Raw genomic sequence first — 18,369 nt, 5'->3', positions numbered from 1 at the left:
GGAGGCATCCAAATCTGTCTCACCAAATCTTGCAAATGAAGGGGAGCTGACCGAATGGGGCCCTCAGCCTTGGGAAGGGACTTGGGGTGTTGATGGAAAACCAGTCACTTCTCTTCAAATACTTCATGCAGATAGGATTTTACAAATTTCTCTTTTGCTTTTTTGCTGGGAATCAGATACCTGCTAGGCAAGTACTCTTACACCGAACTAAATCCTTAGCCTTCAATTCTTAAACTGCATCACTAAATGAAAGAAATGTACCGCAAATGAGAAGAAACCTAAAAGGAGACAAAAATGTAACACCATAAGAGTTATATCATACACATCATGATGTGACAGAGTCGTTGAATATCGCATCAGGACGAGTAGTTAGTAAGGCAAAGGTTAACTACGAAGAAATACTGGCATGCCCCTTGGCATAAGTTTGGGTGCGGTGGTTCCAGCTGCCAATTGACAAGCATTGTTGTTATGTGTGACACATAGCTGGCATGCAGATCTGAATGGAACTGGAGAGAGTGTGTGAAAGTTGTGCCGGATATCATACACTGCTGTATTCCTGCCTGTCCCTGAGTTCAGTGTCGGCTACCAGAAAGAACATTTGCATCACATTCTCAGTACTTTCCTTCAGAATGGGGAACTGAGCAAACTTTCTCTTACTTTAAGGTGTTGGCCAGAACATGTCTTCCAACCTGGAATCAGTGAAGGACATGCTTGTTTTCTTAGGGAAGTCACTGTTTAGTATTTTGGAGGCCCTATTTTTTCAACTTATCCCAAAGCCAAAGAAGAACGTTGCTGGTGAAATAGTCCTCATAACAGGTGCTGGGAGTGGACTCGGAAGGCTCTTAGCCTTGCAGTTTGCCCGCCTGGGATCAGTGCTCGTCCTCTGGGATGTGAATAAGGAGGCAAACGAGGAGACTCTACAGGTAGCTCGGGAAGCAGGAGCCACCAGAGTGCACGCCTACACCTGTGACTGCAGCCGGAGGGAAGATGTGTACAGAGTGGCCGACCAGGTACGTCTCGGGGGCTCATTCTTTTTGTGGGTTGTGAGAATCCTAGGCAATTACATTGGCATGCATCCGTTTTGTTCATTGGCCTCTCTGTCTCAGCACCTTCCAATTGTCTCCAATATCCCTCTGCTCTAAAAATGATCTGAGGGAAGAGAAGTCAGGAATTTTTCATTCTTATTGAATGCAAAATGTTTTGCTAAAAACCCTTCATGTAGCATATCATAGCACTACAAGGTAAATTATTACCTCCCTTCGAAAATAAGAACAGTGAATTCATGTGGGCATGTAGTTTACTTTAGGAATAGAGCTGACAGTTAACAAAGGTGTGGCCAGGTCTTGAATTTCTTAATTCCTCTGTGCACCCTGTGCTCTGGATCACACCCCTACCACATGCGAACTGTGCTACTGTAGTATAAGAAGGAGCAAGATGTGGAAGCATCGTTCTTTAAGGGGTCAGAAACAGATGTCAAACACTTTGCCCAAGATCAAATTGTTAGAATATGTGCACCCTGTTTAGTCTGAGTTAAATTCAGGCTACGTTCATCCTCTCTCCATGGCTTCCCTTAGAATATGTGTTTTTCACAGGTAGTGATAAGAAAATAAGAATTCTCATCCTGAGAATGTTTATTTGGTTTTGGTGGTAGTTGGGCTTGAACCCAGGGCCTTGGTGCTTACTCTAGCACTGAATTACACCCAAATCCTCTAAATCAGTGGTTCTTAACATGTGGGTCATGGCCCCTTTTAGGAGTGGAACAACCTTTTCACAGGGGTTGCATATCAGATATCCTGCATATCATATAGTTACATGATAGATATATGATTCAGAACAGTAACAAAATTGCAGTTATGGAGCAACAAAAATAATTTTATGGTTGGTGGTCACCAACATTTTTGGTTGGTCTCAGCATTGAGAAGGTTGAGAACCACATATTAAAGGGTCACAGCATTAAGAAGGTTGAAAACCACTATGTTAAAGGGTCTCAGCAGTAGAAAGGTTGAGAACCACTGCTCTAAATGCATCTTTGGTAATAACATAACGGACTTCTAAAGTTTTAGGAAACTGAAACTCCAGCATATTGGCAAAGAGACTGTTACTTCATCGAGGGACAGTTTTGTCCCTCATAAGGACTTCTGTGTAGGATGCATATGCCACATCCTTATATCCACACTGGGATGCATATACCATGCACTACTCTCCCAGGTCAACTAGAGGACTTAGTGTTGCCCAAGTTAGTGAAAAGGGAGGACCCAAGCCAGCTTGCTCCAGCAGCCTTTCTACTTCCCATCTTTCTTACCACTAATTCCAATTACAGGCTATCTGATGCTGTCTGAGGATCCAAGCCTGATAAACTCACCCGGGCTTAATCTGGGACCACATCCCAAGTGCAGCCAACTGGCCAGCTGTACCTGTTTACCTATGAAGCACCTATTACCTAACATGTTGACTTGCACTAACTACAAACAACTTCCCTAGCCAGGGTTCAACCATCATGAGTCTATACTCATACACTGAAGACCTTCACCTTAATGGCAAATTAATACAGGGTTCTATAAATAATTACCTGTGGTGATATATTGTATACCCCAATAAAGCTTACCTGGGGATCAGAGGACAGAGCCAGCCATTAGATTAGACATAGAGGTCAGGCAGTGGTGGCACACACCTTTAAGCCTATCACTCAGGAGGCAGAGATCCATCTGGATCTCTGTAAGTTCAAGGCCACACTGGGCTACATGAGAGAATCAGAACCAGGCAGTGGTGACACATGCCTTTAATCCCAGGAAGTAATATGGCTGGACACAGAAAGGTATATAAGGTGTGAGGAAACAGGAACTCACTCTCTTGAGGCTGAGGATTTCGTAGAGGTAAGAACGTGGCTGGCTGTTCTGCTTCTCTGATCTTTCAGCTTTCACCCCAATATCTGGCTCTGGGTTTTTTATTAATAAGACTGTTTAGCAATTTCATGTTACAATTACCTCCCTATCTCCTAAATCTGGACCTGCCTGTCCCAGCTGCTTGACTTCTGAAATGTCTACCATGCCGTATTCTAGCTTGTTCACCTTTTGTCACTTTGTGGTCTTGAAAACTATTGACAATGTGCTCTTCTGCATTTAGGAGAAACGACTTGACTTATAAACTCACATTCCACTTCTCAGTCTAGATAGCAGGAAACTAAGACGTTTTAAGGCATGTTCCCAGAAAAACAAGCAGGGAGAACAATTTGAAGTAATTCCTAGTGTTTTCTGTCTGCTCTGTCTTGAGTGACTGGGTTACTTCATGGAATATCTGGATGACTGGTTATTTCAAATAGTCAAACATGAACAGGCTGGGGCTATGTAATTTTCACGTACCCCTGATGTAGCACTAAGGGATCCTAGCTATGTGTTCAATGACTGTGGCCTTCAGACAGTCAGACACAATCAGTTTGGTTTATCATATCTCTGACTGAATAGCCTCTTCTCAAGTTAAAGAAAGAAATGAAGGAAGAAAAGAGGAAGGAAACAAAGACAGGAAGGCAAGAAGGAAGGGAGGGAGGGAGGGAGGGAGGGAGGAAATAAAAGGAAGGAAGGAACGACAGACAAATCTTGAATTTCATTTGTAGTGTCTGAAATTTTCTTTAAATTAATAACTGATTTCCAAAATCATGGACTAGCAGAATCAGACATTTCCTGCTGTCTTCTAGCACTAATAAGTAGAGGATGGGAAACCTATGCTGTTGTGGAATTCACATCAGCCATCCTGGAGGTTTAGAGTAAGATACAGCATGATTGACAACCCAGGGCCTTCCAGCGGGTTCTTTTTTACACCCCAAATCTCTTTCTGAAGTTTTTGACATTTGCTCCTTGTGAGACAATCTAATTTCTAATCTTGACTGCTATTCAAGTTGAATTTGATGAACTACTAATCAATTTCCAAAGCAGACATATATTTAGATTTTTTTTCCAGTGCTTTATCTGAAAACGGGTACAAAACATAGGTTCCCACTGTTCCTGTGTCCACAGACCTAGTCAGCTAAGGTAATGAATGCACTACTGCTGAACCTGGGACTTCCACAACAGCAGTTTCCACGTTTCCTCAGTAGTGGTATGTCCTCATCAGCACCATTCTGTGGTACTATGGTTCACCTCACACTATCCATCCTGTCAGGTACACACACACACACACACACACACACACACACACACACACACACACACACATTCATACACACCTGCACACACACATGCATGTGTATATTGGTAGAAGTATTAAGGTAACTCCACGTAGTTAAAAGTGAGGTTTATTTGGGGGTTCTACTTACAACAAGTAAAGGGATAGGTTACAGGGTCCGGGAGAGGTGAAGTGCAGTCCAGTGGTGTTCTCTGGAAAACTCTGCTCGATCTACCTCCAACATCCAGGATCCAGGAACCAAGGGAGTGGGCACATCTGGATCTTGAGTGTTAAGGGCTCGTGTCTCGGCCCTGCCTCGTAGGTGTGACAGTTACTGGAAGCCTCAGTGGGGGTAATACTTCCAGGTCAAAGCTGGAACAACTACCCACTACATGTGTGTACACACCCATATACACAGACATGTACAAACACATATACACATGAACACACACATATACATGCATACATATACATACACAAGCACAAACATGGACACACACAGATAGAGATACAAGAGGAACTGCTGTGAGCCTCCTTTATGAACACATGGTAGCTACTATGGGTGATTCTTTCTCAATGGTGGGGCCAGGACTGCTAGTGTATGGTCTAAATTGCACTGATAAAATTCAGAACACAATGGAGAACATAAGGATAGAACCAGCTTTGTCATCATCCTGGAAAGGCTCACATGTACTAGGAACCAAGATGACTAACTGAAGACTTGTTAGAGGGGAGGGGTCCACTGTTACACCTGGAGCCCTTCGTTTTAAAGTAGCAGTGACCCAATGCTGTTTCAAGCTGGTATTTCAGCAACAAATATGACTCACAGATGTTGTTCCTAAAAGTTCGAGGTGGCGAGAAGAAAGCCATTCTGCTGAGGAAAACAAGACAGCAGCTACTAATCTGCCTTGTCTTCAAGATATGTATTATCTTTTTTTTTTCATTGGCTCCTGCCTCCTCCCTATCTCTGTGTATGCCAGGATGGGGTCTGTATGCTATTTGGTTATAATAAAGCTGTTCTTATATCTATCACTTGACTAAAATGATGTGCTACCAGCCAGAACACGAAACAAGGTTATTAGACACAGAGGGTAAGACAAGCTCAGAATGGAGAAGGAAAGTGGATTTCAACCTTCAAGTCTGTACTGGAGAGGAGAATGAAGTGAGTGTGGGCTTAGAAATCTAGTCAGTAGGGACTCTGCAAAGAGCACATTGATCTAGCCTAAAGTACGGATCAAGAATATATAAATAGCCAGGCAGCAGTGGTGAACGCCTTTAATCCCAGCACTGGGGAGGCAGAACCAGGAGGATCTCTGTGAGTTCAAGGCCAGCCTGGTCTACAGAACGAGATCCAGGTCAGGAACCAAAACTACACAGAGAAACCCTGTCTCGAAAAACCAAAAAAAAAAAAAAAGAAAAGAAAAGAAAAAAAAAGAATATATATAAATATTGGAAAAAAGATCATATACAGAATCATTAGTTTGATGGTGGCATTCTTCTTGTTCAATTCAGGTTAAAAAAGAAGTCGGTGATGTCTCTATCCTCATCAACAATGCTGGCATTGTAACAGGCAAGAAGTTCCTTGACTGCCCTGATGACCTCATGGAGAAGTCACTTGATGTCAATTTCAAAGCACATTTATGGGTGATTTTATTTTTTATTCTCACACAAAATGTAAACTTACTCTGGCATTCAAAGTATTTTTCTCTTGTTCTGTAACAGTATTATCAATCTCTAAATAAAACACATATCTTAATCATGGGGGAGGTTAGGAATCCACACAGGTCCTTACACAGCCTAAGGTTAGGAATCCACACAGGTCCTTCACAGCCTAAGGTTAGGAATCCACACGGGTCCTTACACAGCCTAAGGTTAGGAATCCACACGGGTCCTTACACAGCCTATGGAGGCACTGAACCACTGAGCTTCATCTCAGCTTATCATCTTAATTTTGGATATGTCCACTCAGTTGTTCCCTCTTGATCCAGCCTGGCCTTACAGCTCCCAGAAACTCCACTCAGTGACAGAGCTGTCCTTCAAAGGCAGAACTGTCCTTGTCACTGAGCTACCTTTCATTGATCACCAGCAAATGTCAGGGACTGGCCCACATGTCTTACATGCACAGTCAGCTTCTGTATCTGCCAATTTCGCATCTATGTATCCAACAAATCACAGATTTAAAACAGTTTTTAAAATAGTGTGTCTGTGCCAAACATGTGCAGACTTTCCTTACGATCAGTCTTAACTAATACACTTTATTTTCCAGCTTTCCATTGTCCTGGATATCATATCATCTAGAGGTGGTTTAAAGGATAACAAGGATATGTGTGGTTCTTTGTGAGCGCTTCACTAGTTTATAAAAGAATTTGCCATCTACAGGAGTTCCTGAGCCTGACCCTTTCTTAACAAAGGGGATGACTATATTTCTTGTAGCAGGTTGGAGAGGTATTTGTAAGGGACCACAGAACTTAAAATATTTTTTTTCAAGAATAGGTAGTAAGTAAACTACTTTGGCATAACTAGGGTAATTTATAATTTGCCTATGCAAGGACACTTTTGGAAGTGAAAGTAGCATTATTAATGAGCAAGCATTAATCAGGTATGTTCTGGGCAAACCAAGACCTCACTCGGTACCTACCTGGAGAAAGCATAGGTTTTCTCAGTATGTACCACATGTCACCATCACAAAGGGACTCAGCCCTGACTTTCATAGTACTGCACCCAGGCCCAGAGGGTAAATTTTCCTGGCTTTGCCTGTGACCAACCATTTCCCACACCCACAGTCCACACCTCTTTCTGGGGCCTCTTCCTGCCTCTCTGTTACCCAATTGGTTTCAGTCCTGTTCACAACTCACCTTTCCCTAAACAAGGCTTTCTTGAGAGGGCTTGCTGAAGATCACCCTCCCTTCTTTTCACATTTCCCCAGCTCTCCTTCAGGCGCTTTGACTCATGTTTGGAGGTTTTATGTTTTCTATCTCCACTTTCACTACAGTATAATGGTGCTGCTGCCATTCTTGATATCCTGCAAGATCTTCAGGAGAAAAATGGAAAGATCCAGATGTTAGTAACTACTGTGTCCCCATTGAAGCTACTTCTCTTGTCCCAAATGTCCTCTCATTTGTGCTTTATGTGTGCAGTGTGTGTGTGTGTGTGTGTGTGTGTGTGTGTGTGTGTGTGTGTGTGTGTGTGTGTCGGGTGAATTACTTTCATCATTGTATCTAGATAGTTCAGTCTCCTTTGGAGTCTCCTCCTGTGGCTTTCATGTCTGTCCTACTTCTTTTTTTCCCCAGTCTCCTTCTCTTTCTCTGATAGTTACTACTTACATATTGTTGTTTCCCTGGCCCCTTCCATCCCTCCTGTCTCTTCACTCTGGTGGTTCATATCTTTGAAACTCTGTGTGTGACCAAGCATAGGGCATGTGACTTACTTGCCAGAGGCTCAATGAACTTCCTGATCACTGGGCTCCAGCTTTCATGGCAGAGTCACAGAGGGGCCACTGGACCCTGAACACAGGGTCCCTGTTATGATGCTGTCTGTCTTCTTCACTTGATTTTCTGCCTCTCTCTCTCTCTCTCTCTGAAACAAAACAGTGAAAAGCAGGTGATTGAAGAGACAGGACCTTTACAAGAGGATCCTTTTATCTCTTTCTTTTATTATTGTTAGCTTTGATTTGTTTTGGTTTAGTTTGGGGTTTGTTTTTTTTTTTTGCTTTTTTTGTTTGTTTTGTGTATGTGTGTATGCATGTGTGTGTGTGCATGTGTATGTATGTGTATGTGTGCATGTGTGTGTGCACATGTGTGTATGTGTGTGTATGTGCATGTGTGTATATGTGTGTGTGCACGTGTGTGTAGCTAGAGTTTTCCTGCCTGGCCCACAGTCAGGACAAATCTCTCTCACCTGCCAGTCCCACAGCTGCTCAGACCCAACCAAGTAAACACAGAGACTTATATTGCTTACAAACTGTATGGCCATGGCAGGCTTCTTGCTAACTGTTCTTATAGCTTAAATTAATCCATTTCTATAAACGTATACCTTGCCACGTGGCTCGTGGCTTACCGGCATCTTCACATGCTGTTTCTCATCATGGTGGCTGGCAGTGTCTCTCTGACTCAGCCTTCCACTTCCCAGCTTTATTCTCCTCCTTGTCCTGCCTATACTTCCTGCCTAGCCAATGGCCAATCAGTGTTTTATTTATTGACTAATTAGCAACACATTTGCCATACAGAACATCCCACAGCACTTCCCCCCCCCTTTTTTTTTTCAAAAAGGAAGGTTTTAACCTTAACAAAGTAAAATTACATATAATTTGGGAATTTGGGCGTAGCTTCTCTTACTACTTCCTGCTGGAGGGGGCACTGTATCTTATGGGGACACAAAGAAAATTTTAGGATTATGGAGTAGTCCGTGAGGCTGTATTGTCTGAGCCAGTTGCCTTCAAACCATTCTGGATGTTGGATCATCTGGGCCATGGTGTCATCTGAGACCTTTCAGGGGGTCTTGGCTGGTCAAACCTGATGTATCTTAATCTGGAACAAATCCATAGCCTTTGGCTTTCTGTGGGAACAAAAGAGACTCTTTTCCAAAGCAACATATCCTTATATCCAAATTTTGAAGTCAAGGTATCTTTAAAATATACATTTTGGCATAACTCAACAGCTTTTACAATCAAATGTTTTTCTGCAGTTAAAAGTCCCAAAGACAACACAATGCAGATTCTCTGTGTAATATCCATTTTTACGTGGCTTATTTTTTATACTACCTTTACTGTCTCTTTAAAGACTTTATTTTTAAAAACTATTTGTTTCTATAACTCTATATATCATCTTTTTTGTCTCTTTCAAGCCTACGTATCTTTTACACACATTGTAAACTATTACATCTGAATCTGTCTTATTGTGACTCTATTGCCTTAAACTGCAGCAGCTGTGGCTGCTGGCTCCACCCACCTCAGCTTCCCAACATGGCTACATTTACCACCAGCTCTGGGAACTATCGTGGGTCTATGCTTTTATCCAAGCAGCGTGTAGTCCAGAAACCTCTTTTTTTGTTTTGTACCTGCAAAGGCTAAATCCATCATGCAGCTTAATGTGCCACTTGCAGAGGCCTCATTCCTGCCAAACTGCAGGTCGAGCGCGCACACCAGAAACCCACAAGGAGCTCAAACCAGCAGCTGCCACTCATTTGAGAGAGACAATTAGGAACTGTTTTTAGCTCCGTTTTAGAATCTTTTCTCAGGTTTTAGGTGGAAACTCTTGCCACCACGTTGGACGCCATTTGTAGCTAGAGTTTTCCTGCCTGGCCCACAGTCAGGACAAATCTCTCTCACCTGCCAGTCCCACAGCTGCTCAGACCCAACCAAGTAAACACAGAGACTTATATTGCTTACAAACTGTATGGCCGTGGCAGGCTTCTTGCTAACTGTTCTTATAGCTTAAATTAATCCATTTCTATAAATGTATACCTTGCCACGTGGCTCGTGGCTTACCAGCATCTTCACATGCTGTTTCTCATCATGGTGGCTGGCAGTGTCTCTCTGACTCAGCCTTCCACTTCCCAGCTTTATTCTCCTCCTTGTCCTGCCTATACTTCCTGCCTAGCCAATGGCCAATCAGTGTTTTATTTATTGATTAATTAGCAACACATTTGCCATACAGAACATCCCACAGCACGTGTGTGTATGTGTGTGTGTGCATGTGTGTGCAAGTGTGTGTGTGCGTGTGTGTATGTGCATGTGTGTGTGTGTGTGTGTGTGTGTGTGTGTGTGTGTGTGTGTGTACAGACAGCAAACACACACAGAGTTGCTTCTTGAACCTCAAACTCATTTTCTTAACCTCCTTGTCTGTATCTATGGTTGATTTCTGCTTATTGCCCAAGCATTGAGCATTGCTCTTCCTATACCACCTTTCTCCAGGTTCCCAGTAAAAAAAAAGTGAAGGTATTCTGTATGACTGAGACACAGCCTAAGCACCCATTGTCTAAAACATATTTTACTTTATGAATTAGTATTAAAGTAAAAGACCACCGTTCAAAGAAGTATAGACTGGTTTAAAACAAAGTTCTTTCTCAATGGAAGCAGAATGTCTTATGAATTGTGTTCAGGAAAAGTTTTAAAATCAGAATTAAGCCAAGGAAGGCAACAAAATGTATACCTAAACAATGACATCATAGGTACTCGTGGGTTTGTGGCTGTCAACAGTTCAGATTTCCCTGCACCATGTTGATTGTGGTCTTAATGTTGTACATATGTATACATGTACAACATCATATATTGTACTAATGTACATTATATGTATAATATATTATATAATACATACATAAACAAAGCATTAATGTGGATAAATTGTTTTTAATATTGTTGACAATGTCATGGTGAGATAGTGGTTTAATGGTATAAAATACTCTTTAATGTGTGCTTAGTTTTTCATATCCAATGTCTTTAGATAATTTCATTAGCTTAAAAAAAGTTTTAATCATAGTACCCATATACACATCTGAGAAAAGCATAGAGTGTGCTATTAGGTATTAAAAGCTTCCCTTTGCTCTTCTTAGACATATAAAGCCTTCCTGCCTGCCATGATTGCTAACAACCATGGCCATTTGGTTTGCATTTCAAGTTCAGCTGGACTAATTGGAGTAAATGGGCTGGCAGGTAAGAGAATTCCTGACAACCTTAACTTGCAGAATACCACTAAGTCACTAGCATCTACTCATGTCCTAATAATAAAAAGGTCAATGAACTAACGGTCTGATCAGGAAGGTAAATGAGGATTGCTTTGTGTCAGCTGGACTGACATCAACCTGGACTATGTGCTCTGGAGTCATGTGGTCTCATGCAGCCCCCTCTATTTAAGAGAAAAGAGAGATAGGGAGAGAGGAAGAAAGCTCACCAATGCAGTTGTGTGCACAGAGATCAAATTCACTGTTGCAGGATACTAAAGAGCCCACCAGCCTTCTCCTGAGCTTCCATTAACTGGTCCCTAACTGTGAACCTACAGAATTTGGAAAGTAATAGAACCTCCTCACTTTCCCACTGGCTTAACGCCTACGTGGCATATCAGTCTCACCTCTCTTCCCACACCCAGCTGATTTGATAACCACATTAGGCAGATGACGAAGAGGTGACTAAGATCTCTAGTCAAGAAGGCCTAACTTGGGACAGGCACCTTCTCCAGGAGTCTGCCTCACATCGTGTGTGCAAGGCAAAGACACTCACCTTCTCCAGGAGTCTGGTTTAAAATGGTTTTAAATTGTCACACTAACATTATCTGTATCTGTATGCAAAACTGCTAGTTTTGTTTTTTTTTTTTAAGCTTTGGCATTACTGGGAGGTTGTAGAACTGTTAGAGTATATGGCCTGGTGGAAGGGAGTTAGGAGGCCACTGGGAGTATGCCCATGGAGGGGAGACTGAGGGGGCTCCTTCCTGCCACCATCTTTGTCTCTCAACTGCCATGAGGTAAGCTGGTTTCCTCTGTCACATGCCTGTGCTTGAGGATATCACCTTACCTTGGTCCAAAAGCAACAAGACCAAGTAACCATGAAGAAAAAGCCTTAGAGCCGTGAGCCACAGTAAAGCCTTCCTCTTTTCAGGCTGATTGTCTCAAGCACTTGTCACAGGGTGGGGAGCTAGCAGAATCCTGGTCCTCAGGGGTTGACTATGGAAGCCTCGTCTTGCTGTGTTTCAGAAGCTCCTTATACTGGCAATACGAGGTTTATGGTTGGAAGGACATTTATTTTTGAGTACCAGAGACCATGCTGAGCTTTCTTGCTTAGATCCCCGTATTATTTACTAATGTGTGTATTTTGTATGTATTTATACTTCCTGAGGTTAAGTTACTTGAAATAAGGACTGACCATCCTATATCCTGTTTAATAGTTTGATACAGGCTCAACACAGCATTGACTTGTAAGTGAATCTAGCAGTATGGTCTAGAAGAGCATTCAGCAGCCTTTCTCATCTCGGAGTCCACTTGTCTGCTAGCATATTATTGCAATGGCCCATGTTCCTACTTACTACACATTCTTCCCCAAACACTCATTCTGAAATGATTGCCATATCTTCTGTCACAATCAGAATTGTGAGTGACTTTAATGTAATGCCATTTAAAAACTTGACAATACAAATAGAAATATTATGCATCTGGTTCTAGATCACTACAAGAAAGCAAGCCATGTAACATTTTTGGTTAGTCCAAGTATATAAAAGTTGTATGTATATCATTCTGTAATCTCTTAAAGGTACCATGCCATTATAGCTTTAAAAAATTCTGTGCATACCTCATTTTAAAATAAAAGTTATCTTCGTTAGGATTACTATTGCTGTGATGAAACACTATGACCAAAGCAACTTGGACAGGAAGTGGTTTATTTGACTTATGCTTCATCTTCACTGTTCATCATTGAAGGAAGTCAGGACAGGAACTCAAACAGCAGGAACCTGGAGGCAGGAGCTGATGTAGAGGCCATGGAGGGGTGCTGCTTACTGGCTTGCTCAACATGACTTGCTCAGCCTGCTTTCTCATAAAACCCAAGACCACCAGCTCCAGGATATCACCACCCACAATGTACAGACCCTTCCCCATTAATCACTAATTAAGAAAATGCCCTTGTGTGGTGTTATCAAGGCATTTTCTCAATTGAGGCTCCCTCCTCTTCAATAACTCTAGCTGTGTCAAGTTTACTTAAAAGTAGCCAGCACAACAGAACTGCTAAAAGTTGGTACTAATGATCACCTGAGCAATTGGAAAGATGGAGGCAGACTTGCTCAGTGCAAGTTTGTCATTAATCCTTGAATCATAAAGAACTCAATCACTGAGCTCCATGATGACATAGAATGCAAGGAGACCACGCAGACATGTACACTTCAGCTCCCTCTCTCTCTTCCAGACTATTGTGCTACTAAATTCGCAGCCCTTGGATTTGCTGAATCTATGTTTGTCGAAACATTTGCAGAAAAACAAACGGGGATCAAAACTACAATTGTGTGCCCATTCTTTATAAAAACTGGAATGTTTGAAGGTTGCACTACTAAGTAAGTATGTCTTCTGATTTTAAACTGACTGTCTGCCCATCCAATTTGATTCTTTTCTTGGAGTTGCTTGGGTCTTTTTCTAAAATATTTTCTGATCCATGAGTGGTTTCTGAATTGTCTCCCACACGTGTATTTAAGGTGCTGATTGAAACATGCAGTTTATCATCAGTGTCTAACTAGTACGCATTCTGTGGTCCTAGCTCTGCTTTTCTGTTTCCTGTCCTGACCATAGTCCCTCTCTGCACCCAATGCCATTTAGACCTCTTCCCTGATCCCAGGTAAACTAGAACTCATTAAAGGAAAACAGCCCCAGGATTCTTTAAAAGAGCACCACTTGTCTGTATTAACAACAGAATTCCTCAAATAATACCATGCATGGATTAACACAGAAAGGTCTCACTCATAGCACTACAGTTCAAGAGCCAGGGTGGAGGTAGGCTTATGGCCACCTTCTTGTTGTCAGTGAGACCTTGGTTGTTTTTGTTTGTTTGTTTGTTTGTTTTTGTTTTGTTTTTAATTTTGATGATTCTTTTTATTTTTTTATTTTTTTATTTTATTAAGAGATTTTTCTATTCATTTTACATATCAACTATGGATTCCCCTGTCCTGCCTCTTCCCACCCCCCAGCCTCCCTCCTTCAACCCACCCACCACCCCAACCCCCCACACCCCCCCACCCCCGTTCCCACCTCCTCCAAGGCAAGGTCTCCCCTGGGGAGTTAGCAGAGCCTGGTATATTCAGATGAGGCAGGTCCAAGCCCCTCCTCCCTGCGCCAAGGCTGAGCAAAGTGTCTCAGCATAGGCACTAGGTTCCAAAAAGCCGGCTCATGCACTAAGGACAGGTCCTGATTGTCCGTGAGACCTTGTTTGCCAAGGAAAAAGGGAGGAAGAGACAGAGGGAAGGTCCACCTCTGCTGTGGCTCTTTCCATAAGGGCATTAATCTCATTCACAAGGGCCCCACTCCCATGACCTAATTATTTTCCAAGATCCAACACCTGATCCTGATCCATCATGTGGAGATTAGGCTTACGTATAATTTGAGGGGAACAAATTCAAGCCCTTACAGACACAGAGACCCAGTTTTGCATCTTATGAACAGAGCCCAGTTTGTTTCCACTGACTCACTATACTCTTAGACCATTTAATAAAGTTTTAGATGGCTATTTGTAACATGAATATATTAATTACAATGGATTTCCATTTCACATTATAGTTGTTTTATTACTACTCTGACAATAAGTGAGTAAATATAGAAATAGATGGGGATTGAGAGAGAAAGGGATATGTTTTATAAATTCTTTATTCCTAACCTTAAGGAATGATTTTTTTTTTATTAATTTGAGTTTTTTGTCTTACCTTAGGTGTCCTACTTTGTTACCAATTCTGGACCCAGAATATGCAGTCAGAAAAATAATTGAAGCTATTCTGCAGGAGAAGTTATACTTGTATATGCCCAAGTTTTTGTACTTCATAATGTTCTTAAAAAGGTAATGGCATCATCCTCCATATTTCTCTGTGGGCCAATCACCAGATTATTCCAGGTCCTACCAGGAAGAGCCACTGAGCAAATACTAGTTAAATTAATGGATTTTTAAAGGAAAATCTCCATACTGGTTTTCCTCTCTATGACCCTTTATTGACACAGTCTCAAATGTATTCAGTTGCAATGCCCCGCACCACAATTCCAGACCCTCTCTAACAGCTTAGTATTATTGTCAAAAATTAATGGTCTTACAAAATGATCTCTGGATAGATTTAAAAGTTACTTGGTTTTTGCTTAGTAAAGATCTTCTTACAGACATCATGACATGATCGTGTCAGCATAGATATGGGATCTGTGCTGCCTCGAGTGCAGTCAGCCAGATGCCTTAGGAATCTGCAGTATTGGTAAAACTGGCAATTGCTGTTAAATTTTTTAGCAAGATAGTTAAAGAACTTGAGAAGAAAAAATTCTTAAAACCAGGCAAAAGAGGGCTGGGTATAAGTTAGTAGTAGAGTGCTTGTCTGGCGTACACAAGGTTCTGGGTCTGATTTCCTGCACCAGAAAGAAAGAAGGAAAAGAAGAAAGGAATGAGAGAGAAACGGGGAAAAGGAGGGAGGGAAAGTGGGAGGGGAGAAGAAAAGAAGGAAGGAAAGGAAAGGAAAAGAAAGGAAAGGAAAGGAAGCAAGAAAAAAGAAGGAAAGAAAGGAAGGAAGGGAAGAAGTGAAAGAAGGAAAGGAAGGAAGAAGGAAAGGAAATAAATAGAAGAAGAAAGGAAGGGATGAGGAAGGAAAGATGAAAGGAAAGAAGCAAATGATGAAAAGAAGGGAACGAAGGAGGGAGATAGGGAAGGAAGAAGAAGGGAGAGATGAAAGTAGGTATGAAGTGAAAAGGAAAAACAGGAAGGAAGGAGGGAGGGGGAATTAAAGAACAGAGGAAAGAAGGATGGAAGGAAGGAGAAAGAAATAGGAAGGAAAAGGAAAGAAGGGAGGGAAGAAAGGGAAGGAGGGAGGGAGGGAGGGAGGGAGGGAGGGAGGGAGGGAAGAGAGCATCATTGCCTACTGCCTGTGCCCTAGTGCAGGCCGCTGCTCGACTGCTGGGTTCACTGCTCATTCCTAGTCTCTCAGCTCAGTTTCAATGATGCCTCATGTGTTTGTGCCTCCCCTCACAGGGACCACACCTTTACAAAGAACACACTCCATGGCCAACCACCACTTCCTGTTGAGTTGAATTGGTTTCTCCTGTATCTCTTGTTACTTCTCTCTTGGTCCACTAGTTCTGTACACAGCTTTACTCCCTATGACAAGGACAGTTCTTCAAATGTTTGAGTGTAGACGTTATTCTTGAAGTTTGTCACATGACTAACAGTCACAGACCTGCTTTTCCCCTTGTGCTGTGAAACAGAAATCATTCTTACACCCTTTCCCTTTCCACACTTCTCTACATAGGAGGGATCGCTGCCGCTGACAGGCTGTGGTAGGCCACAGAAGGGGTCTCTGAGTAGCAATCTGAAACCCAGGATTATGATCCTGCTCTTTATCAAGTCTATGATGTTTACATGCCTTGTGTTCTCCAGGCTCAGTTGCCTTGTCCACGATGATAGTCTTTGGTCGTGCATACAGATTAGATTTTTTTTTTACTCTGGATAATTGTGGAAGTTATATTAATTTAATGGCATACCCATTCTAGGACATGTTTTGGGAAAGGACTAGATCATTCTGGAGAAGTAGAAGAAAAACAAACAGGCTCACAAAACACTCCTTCAAGGATCTGGGATTACATAAAAGAACAAGACACAAAGCAACCCCTATTAAGATAGAAATTGTCTTCTCAGAGATAGATGTCAGGTGAGAAAACAAAAGGAAATGGAAACATGGGCTACGTGGGCAGGCTGTCTCACCCCATGACACTAGCATGAGGGAAGCTGACACAAGAGGAGTGCTGAGTTTGCAGCCAACCTGCACTGCAGAGTGAGACCCTGTCTCAGGACCCTCCCCCACCAGAAGAATCTATCCTGGGCATCATGAGTACATACATAAATACTGAGCCAGGAAGGGGGATCTCAGAGCTGCAGTAACAAAAGGGAGCTTTCAGTACTCATGGAAAACTCCCCAGTACGTTAACAATTTACCAGAGCCCTGGAGTAGTGGACGACACAGACCACTTGGAGGCCTCGGTGTGCCAAACAGAGGAGTGGGCACAGATCCTTTCCCTAAAACAAAGCTCAGATTTTCTGCATCTGCTTGCCAGTTTACTCACTCTGAAATGTTAGGTGTCATGGTCAACAGGGGCAGAGTGCTAAATGGTGGTCAGGGGGTCTCTGTGGGTCTTCCCAGACACAGATGGGGATGGAAGAGATAAACATCTTAGTTTGGTTGGCCAGATGTAAGAGGATCCTTTGCATCCTCACTGTGGTCTTAGGAAGAAGGACCCCTCAGTTTATGTCTGAGGACATGGAGCTATACAAGCTGGTAAGTCACCTAAGCTGGTATTGAAAGTGCCAGAGCCCAGTCTCCAGGCAGATCTACCTACTCCAAACATGTGTCGACAATCCTAGTACTCTAAAGTGCATCTTCAGCGTCCACACAGTACTCTAAATTGGTGATATTTTGGAGACCAAAATAAGTGAACTGAATGTCCTAAGCAGCGCAGGAGATGTCTGAGCCCAAGCCTGAATGATGAGTACATGAGCAAGTGACTTCATCTGCAAAAATGACAATCCTCAGCTGACCTAGCAAAGATCTTTTCACAGACGATAACCAAAAACCATTTACTCTTGTGCTTTTTTTAGCTTCTTGCCTGTCGAGACAGGAATGCTTATAGCTGACTATCTGGGAGTCTTTCATGTGATGGATGGCTTCACTGGTCAAAAGAAGAAAGCTTAAAGAGAAGTTCCATGCCCAATGTCGTCTGACACCCAAGGCTACAGCAGGCTTCTTTCAAAGAACGGTGATTCTGTCTGACCGAACCCAAAGACAAGTACCACCCTTGTTCTTCTATAGACCAGAATGTCCCTCCAGTGTCTTTTAAATGCAATGTTGTCTTTTCCTTTTTTGTTGAGTGTTTTTGTTGTTGTTGTTCATTGTTTGGAAAATAAAACTGACCCTTTTGTCATTTCTATTTCAACAATTATGTCCGTGAAACTGTATACCCACAAACAACAAAAACAGACTCAGCAAGTTCTATTTATATATATTTGTGCATGCACATATATGTGTATGTAACAAATATAATCAAAGAAAATGAGGCTGTGTGAGGGGTGACGTGAGAAAGGTTGGAGAGGGAGTAACTGGGAAGGGCTAGAGGGAGGAAAAGTAGGGGAGGGATGTTTCAGTTAGATTCTGTTTCAATTCAAAACGTTTTTTAAACAAAACAAAATTTTCATTAAAGGAGAGAGAGGTAAGATCAATGAGCTGCCCTAAGTATGGTGGCTCCTGTGGAGCAGGTGACTGCGGCTGAACTTCTGTGGGGCAAAGGAGGTGTGACGAGTGTCTTGCTTCAAGACCTCTCCGGAGGACACAACCATGTAGATTTTCTGTTACCTTATTTTCAGTTTGGGCTTCTTTGAACCTGGGCCTCGTGTGTGCCAGGGGCTTGCTGCTTCAGTTGTGTGAGCAGCTGAGACAGAGCAGCTGACAGAAGTCGCTTGGAGAAGAGAACATTTATTTTGACAGGACAGTCCATGGGGTGGGGAGTTGTGGT

The 18,369-nt window shown here is 42.4% G+C and overlaps 1 protein-coding gene across 1 annotated transcript; it reads left to right on the top strand.

Annotated features, from left to right (window-relative positions):
- The first annotated feature begins 677 nt into the window (after positions 1 to 677).
- On the top strand, positions 678 to 17,552 carry Sdr16c5 (short chain dehydrogenase/reductase family 16C member 5). Its single transcript, XM_052718333.1, has 6 exons — positions 678 to 1,010; positions 5,671 to 5,802; positions 10,708 to 10,807; positions 13,043 to 13,187; positions 14,549 to 14,674; positions 17,459 to 17,552. The coding sequence occupies exons 1-6, from the start codon at positions 678 to 680 to the stop codon at positions 17,550 to 17,552; spliced, it is 930 nt and encodes a 309-aa protein (XP_052574293.1).
- Positions 17,553 to 18,369: the final 817 nt, after the last annotated feature.

The sequence above is a fragment of the Peromyscus californicus genome, unplaced genomic scaffold (assembly GCF_007827085.1).
Source record: "Peromyscus californicus insignis strain IS unplaced genomic scaffold, ASM782708v3 Scaffold_5__1_contigs__length_169319896, whole genome shotgun sequence".
In the NCBI taxonomy this organism is placed as follows: Eukaryota; Metazoa; Chordata; class Mammalia; order Rodentia; family Cricetidae; genus Peromyscus; species Peromyscus californicus.
The sequence above is the reverse complement of the archived record's forward strand: the minus strand, read 5'-3'. Positions and strand labels throughout refer to the sequence as shown.